Here is a 7,632-nt window from a genome sequence, read left to right as displayed (position 1 = left end):
CCATAAAATGTATTGGCCAAAAGAGTACTTCTAGCCTAAGCTTATACGTTAAACATGCGCATCAACGTTTCCATGGTGCCGGTTTGGTGGTATTACCTTTGGGCCCAGGGACGTATTAACTTTTCTTGGGGTGCCAAAATTCTTATAAATATTTTCCATTTCCTCAAACGTTTTATTCAAAATTAGATCTACTATAGTCAGGCCCAAGGGAACATAGTATTAATACCCGCTTGACCGGTCTGTCAAGCCTTGTTAGGTTAAGCCCAAGGTGCGTCAAAATGTTAACCCGCCCCTGTTTGGGCCCGTTCACAAATTACGTAAATAAATGTGACAGGGGGTGTGAAGGGTAGCTAAAAATGTTACGTTGCGTTGCGTGATTTTATACCGCAACCTAAGTTGTCAATTATTTTAAGGTACGGTCGCAATTTAGTACTTATTTTCTCACGAGTTAAAACAAGTAATAAATTGACTAGAACTAAAGAAGGCACACGCCATATAATCTTCCCCCTTTAATAACTTAAACTTTCAGTTGCGAGTAACTTGACAACGGCAAAGGTAAGTCATTGAAAACTTCAATGTACTAAGTACAAATTAGTTAAGAACCAATAAAAATTATTTTCAATGAATGTCGCCTATTTTTTTTAGTAATACGCATACTATATCATATCAACAAAAATGACTAGAAGGCCCAATAAAATAAAATACTTGTCCCTAACTTGCGATAAAACTATTTTTCCTACTGAAAATAAGCGAGTGTTTATAATTGTGATTTTAGCTCGCAATTAAATAATTATTCGTGATTTTCCCCAAAAAAGGGTTATTTACACATTTGAAAGCGTTTCAATTTTCAATAGGCCCAGGCATCGTCCACTGAGAGTTCCAAGTACTAGGAACAAATCGTGGAGCAGATGTGTCTAGCATTAGCCACACAATGATTTATTTAGCCATTGGCGAAATTGATTCAATAAAAAATATCATTCAATGAATAGGAAGTGTCATAATTAGTTCTATTAAGCTACTTATGGTAACGCAAAAAAGTTTATTTTCCGATATTCTCTCGCCCTCGTAACGTAAAAAAATACCAACCTTTATCACGGTGAAACGTTAGAAATCATATTAAATTTGAACAAGGTTACGTCAAATGAATTAAACATACGTTAAATGAAATGTTAGCCTAGTTAAATCATCCTATAAAGTAAAAACTAAAATTCTATAAAAACTGTTGAAATAATTGTTCGGACCAACTTGGGCTCTTGGCGCCTACTAACATTTAAGTAACGTACCCCTTTCATTGTAGACGAGAGGGGAGGGTGCTTCTTTTTGGCCCCCGAAAAACTGAGCGACAGCTTGACCGACGGCTTTGACTGTTTTTGAATAGAATATATATAATGAGCTTTAAAAAAGAGGTAAGCTACAATACATAGAATTGTCCCGGTGGTTACTCAAGCTGTCAGAGCTGACAATCAAGTTGTCAGATATGTCAATCAGTTGTCACTCGTCCAAAAATTAAGTACAGGATAAGAGGAGTGGAAATTCGCTCTGTTCTCGGTACTCACGTGTTTTCAAAATATCACAGTAATATCAAATTTTCCTCGGGTTTATCAAACCAAAGAAATATTGCGTTGGCTAACTAATTTTTCTCGCTTTTTGCTTCAAAGAGTTATTTAAATTCTACTATAAATTCTGATACCTATAACGAAATCTAGGGCTCAGCGTTCGGATAAGTAATTTTCCGTTCATTTCTTTTATATCCATATCCGAATATTATCCGAATAAAAACTTATTTGTTAAATATAAAGTCACAAATGGTCGCGAATAATATACATAAATAAACAGTTCATCGAAATGTTTATGATTAATTGAAATTTTGGCGGTTAATTGATCCGTTTCCCCGAGCTTTAATGAAATCCCCACTTCAACAGTCTGTTATCGTTAATTATCACCTATATATATATATATATATATATATATATTCCTTACTCTTAAAATTTTTTAAATCAATATTTTTTTCAATACACGCAAAACGTTACGTAGCCTTTGCTTTCAGCCGAATTTGGTAACAACGACCAATTATTTAATTACTATCTCATTATAATAACCATTCGTTTGAAACTAGTTCTCCTAAAGCAATTCGATAGTAATTAATTTTCATTTGAGAATCCACCACAGTGACTTCCGTCATTCTAAAAGACAGAAAATAAATAAAAATTCGAATTTCCCGCCCATTAAAGTGAGAAAATTCCATTGAAATTCGAATTTCCCGCCTTTTTAAGCGCGCTGGAATAACAATAGGAGGGGAATGCCTAGAGTTTCCAGAGGGTCCCTCTTTAGAAAGAGGGAGATGGCGAAGAGCGTCGAAAGAGGGGAAAATTCACTCTCTGGAAACGGCCCTCAATAGAAAGAGGGGAAAATCCCCTCTCTGGTTCAGTCCCTCAATAGAAAGAGGGAGAGGGAGCGAAAAACGCAATTCTTTTGGCTACCAATTTCCCTCTTGAGGGAGAGTTGAAGAGTAGAGAGGGATCACGGTTTTCCCCATCTCTGTCAAAAAGGCGTTAAAATGAAAGCCGAGAAGCAATTTCTAAAAGAGACGCAAAAGTGAGATCGTTTCCGATTCACTTCGTTCTCGCCAGCTTAAAAAGCAATTTACACCTTGCGCCAGAGGGGGAAACTGCTCAAAAATCGATAAGGTCTTAATAAAAAACGGCCAAACTAAAATATTAACATCCAAAGCTTGAACACATTTTGATTGATTTCTACACGGCCCGTATAACAGAATTGGATACCGAACTTAACACAGTTTTAGTTTATAGCGAAAAAGAGATCTGAAGAGTTTCAAACATCTCTAAATTACATTTATTTTTGTTATTATACTGGAATTAATACAAAATTGTTTAAATTCCCGCGTAATAACAAAAATAAATTCTTATGACTACAGGCTATCAAGGACCTGTTATAAAATTAGCTGGCGTAAAATGCTACGGCACTGTCAACAATGGGTGAAATGTATCCCGTCAATAATGTGAAACAGAATGATCGAGTACATCATAAAATTGGGTGTCCGAGGCGGTTTGGACGGTAACCCAAAGTTCGTAGGTTCGATTCCTGCCCTAGTTTTATATGATTTTTCTCAGTCACTCTGGTATTTAACCTCACGCATTATAAGTTACATCTTTTGCCAAGTCGGATTTTTTTAACTACACTGTGAAAAATAAAGGTATTTCGTTGGTATTTTAAAATACCAGAAGGTTTTTCGAAGTACCATTGAAGGTATTATACATATTTCTTCTATTCCGTGGTTCGAAAAAATTCCTTTATAGGTTTTTGTCCATAATCAGTATTTTTCTATGCCTTTCTTGGTATACCTCGATTGTTGTGGTATGAAAATCTCTCTTTTGGGGTTTTTCCGCTCGGGTTTTTCCCCTAATCTCAAGAGAGAGGCCGAAATATCTCGTACGTTGTCCGATGACTTTTAATACACGATAACCCCCGTGGAGAGTGGTTTTCATGCGCGGACTGATATACGAAAATAGAGACTTCCTGACCCCAGCGTTTCCAGACGTGTACTATAATTTTCGCAAATGTCGATAATTTCAGGCTAGTTTTCGTGGCGTACTATAGTTTTAACTGCGTACTATTAGTACGTAATTTTCGACGATTTCGCTAAGGTGTACTAAAATTGTACTATAATTTTCGGATTTACCGGAAACACGCTCATCAATCCAGCCATTGGGACTTTTTACCCCCCAAAAGCCGCTGAGCCCTCGCTACGCGAAATTTCCTGGTTCTGTTCAGTCCGGTCACGGCCAACTTTGATCAGCTCGCTCTCTCGCCGAAAATTGGCTGTAATAATTATAAAAGTGATATTTAAACCAAGTGAGATTTTTGGTTCACACATAGGATATTTCCACGGCCAAGATATTTCAAAAGTAACAAATAAATATTTCTTGATTTATTTCTTGTTTTTTGCAAGTTTGTTTATTTCAATAGATCGAACTTTATTTTAAGCTTTTACGATATTAAAAATCGATGTGTGTCTAAAAAAGTACTAAACCCGACTACACGCTAAGGCTCGATAATTTTTAGGGTTGTACGATAATTTCCTCGGCCTAGTAATTTGATTTTCGGGACCTGCCAATGCTGCTTGACCCAGATCACGGCCAACTTTGATCACGCGCTGTTAGCGCTACAGCGGCCAACACATTCGTCGAAATTCCGCGAGCAAGGATTTCCCCCTATAAACTTACTGTACTATAACGTGTAGGAGTTCAGCGCCACGCTCGGTTATTATATTGGCTTCAATGTAAAAACTATTATAAAAATAATAATCCGCTAGGGGCGCTCACGTCATAAACATCTTTTGCTCATAGGTTAACACAGAAACGTCAACGAATGAGATGGCCGCTGTAGCGCGAGAGATCGAAGTTGGCCGTGCCCAGATAAAATATTTAGGGAAAATCGGGCAAGGTCGGCGAGGCGGGCGCCGGACAACAAACGTTCTCTGGCGAATGCCAAGCTATGACCACATCTCGATCAGTGGATTTCTAAATTTCCTTTCAACTTTATTTCGCATAAATTTTGCATTGTGGGATATTAAGTTTTAGAAGGGCCATTCCACGTGAAGCGATTTTTTTAAATTTTGCACACAGTTTGGTCAGTATTAGGAACGACTAATTCTGAGTTTTTAGCTAAAATTTCCTAGTAGTTATTGAAATACGCCCTTACAACCACTAGCCCCGGTTTTTCGTGTGGCGCGTTTACGTAATTCGCCCCCCTTGAATAAAAGTTGAATATCTCTCTATCTAACCATTAGAAATTAATGAAAAATTAGTTTCTAGGGTAAATTGGGGTGCAGAACACAGTAGTCGTGTTAATTGTTTTGTAGCTAGCAAAGTTTATGAGTTAAAGGCGCAAAAGTAGAAAATATTTGTGTTTTCAGGGGTAACGTACTAAACACTATAAGATGATTTGGAAATGTGATAAGTTGACATTTTAAGAAATACTTAGAGAGCCTACGAGCGACGCTTTCCAGTGATACCAAAAAATATACACTTATTGGATTTTGACATAATTTTCCAAAAGAAATACCGATTTTTTGATCTTTTGAAAATTTTAAATTTATTTAAACACAACAAGTTATTATTTTCTTACTAATTGGAGAGTATTGAATGAAATACGGATATCTTGGTATAATTTATAAATAAAACAAACACATTAAACATTGAATATAGGTATTTTAAATGTTTATTGCATAAAATCATAAGTTACATACTAAATAAAGTATGACACTTCCTATTTACCCAATGCAATTTTTTTATTGATAGTCTGTTTCACCAATGACAACGTAAGTCATTATGTGACCAAGGATTAACAAGCTTTTGCGAATTGCGCGTATTCTTTGAAAACTACGATACCCGCGAAATCACCGAGTGAAAATTGAAATGCTTCCAAAGTGTAAATAACGCGTACTTTGAGGAAATAATGATGAATTATTAAACCGGGAGGATAAAAATAGCTATTATTAAAATCCGCTTAACTTGATAAGGTAGTTATTTTCTAATTTGAAACATACACGTGTTTTCACTCGTATCAGAAACTGGCAACTATTTTGCCAACGAAAATTGTAAGAAAGGGAGCTTTTCTTGTTGCAAAACGTCCGATTACGCAATCGCTCTATGACAGACTACTATTAAAAGAAATCGCTCAGTGTCTTACTTATGTTTATTACTTTACTAATGATAAAAATATAATTACTGTTTGTTGGGTTGAAATTTTTGACCTCGGGGCTCTCCGATTCACCTCTAACGTTCCCGTGGGAGTTGAAAAAATGTCAAGGTTATAAGGGGGGTACACCCGTTTCGTATTACTCACGAACTTAGTAGACGTAGCATGCGGTTTTCTAGATTTTTTTTGACTGTGATCTCCGCAGTAATACGAACAATAGCGGCAGTGTAGATTGCATTTTACTGGAGCCTCGCTTGTCCGTAATGAAACCTCATTAGCTTTAAAATATCTGATAGTAGTAGTATCTTGAGTAGATATATTTTTATAGCATAAAAATTTATATTAGAAAATGGATGTTAGTCCCTCACCATGCTGCTCAGTCGGTGAAATTAACAACGAAATTTGTCACATTAATGCGTATACAAGGAAATCTGGATTTGTGGATTTGTCTCAAAGTACCGATGAAGATCTTAACCTCATTGCAGTAAGGTCAAGCACAGACAAAGGTTGTATAAAAACGTTATGTTACCACCATTATTGCGCGATGCTTACAAGATATTCATCACTGCAATTAAAATGTTGTGATCCATTTCAAGTGCACAAAAAACCAAAACGTGGTCCTACTCTTACCAAGGTTATTTCTTCAGAAGATTGTTTAATTATCAATCAAATCACGGAAAGGAAAGTAAAACCAGGTCAGAAACTCTGTAAAAACTGTTGCACTAGATTTATTACCCTAAAGACTTCCAGTCCAGCTACAGTGTCCTACTCGTCGCAGAGCGACATAACGGACAGTTTAGGAGAAGGAAGCTAACCCCTTTCAAATCCAGAAGAAATAAAGTCAATAGAGCTGGAGACTTTGAATGAATCCTTACAAGTTTTTGAAACATCGCCTATAAAGTTGCATGGATTAATGTCACATCAGCGACAGTCGTATGGAAAACGTAAAGTTATGCAAACTATGGTTGGTATTAAAAGCAAAGTATTCAAAGTGCTCAATATTAGTGAAGAAGCTACTGACCCGTCCCCAGTAGCAAACGGAATCCGATTTCAGGTCGGATAAGGGTCACTGAGTCGGGAAAGGGTCCGCGTCGTATGACACGCTTCATGCCGACTTAATGCCGACTATACATTTTGTTTATTTTTTTCTTAGCAGTCGGCCCGACGTTATATTAAGGGGCTGTTAAAAACCTGCGGTTCAGTTGTTTTAAGTCAGATTGTGCTTGCTATGCCAACGCATATCCGACGGTCGGGCCAACGATATTTGAAGTATATTTTCCGGACTTTTTGGAAGTCGGGCTGTGCACTTCATGAAGACCCAATATCGACTTGTTCGTTTTTCTTCCATTTTTTGTAGAGGTCGGGCCAACGATATTTTAAGCGGTGTAGTCAACATAAATTCCAGAACCTTTTAGGGTCGGGTTGTGCACTTCATGCAGACCCAATGCCGACTAGTGTATGTTTTGCTTCGAATTTATTTAGACGTCGGGCCAACGATATTTTAAGCATGCATTCGGGACTTTTAAGGAGTCGGTCTATGAACGTCATGCAGACCAATTGCCGACTTGTGCGTTTTCCTTCCATTTTATGTAGAGGTCGGGCCAACGATATTTTAAGCGGTGTAGTCAACATAAATTCTAGAATCTTTTAGGGTCGGGTTGTGCACTTCATGCAGACCCGACGCCGACAAGTGATTGTTTGCTTCGATTTTATTTAGACGTCGGGCCAACGATATTTGAAGTATATTTTCCGGACTTTTTGGAAGTCGGGCTGTGCACTTCATGAAGACCGAATATCGACTTGTGTATTTTCCTTCCATTTAATGTAGAGGTCAGGCCAACGATATTTTAAGCGGTGTAGACAACATAAATTCCAGAACCTTTTAGGGTCGGGTTGTGCACTTCATGCAGA

General features: G+C 37.3%; 1 protein-coding gene across 1 annotated transcript; it reads left to right on the top strand.

The window, feature by feature from the left end:
* Positions 1-6,070: 6,070 nt before the first annotated feature.
* On the top strand, positions 6,071-6,535 carry LOC149928564 (ARL14 effector protein-like). The gene has a single exon (XM_090157920.1). The coding sequence runs from the start codon at positions 6,071-6,073 to the stop codon at positions 6,533-6,535; it is 465 nt and encodes a 154-aa protein (XP_090014046.1).
* The last annotated feature ends 1,097 nt before the right edge of the window (positions 6,536-7,632 follow it).

The sequence above is a fragment of the Leiobunum rupestre genome, chromosome 9, assembly GCF_980474605.1.
Source record: "Leiobunum rupestre chromosome 9, qqLeiRupe1.1.hap1, whole genome shotgun sequence".
Lineage (NCBI taxonomy): Eukaryota > Metazoa > Arthropoda > Arachnida > Opiliones > Sclerosomatidae > Leiobunum > Leiobunum rupestre.
This window is presented reverse-complemented; position numbering and strand designations above follow the sequence as displayed.

Bases quoted from the DNA above. Each gene is read 5' to 3' on its own strand.
- LOC149928564 (XM_090157920.1), top strand. From the start codon at position 6,071: ATGGATGTTAGTCCCTCACCATGCTGCTCAGTCGGTGAAATTAACAAC.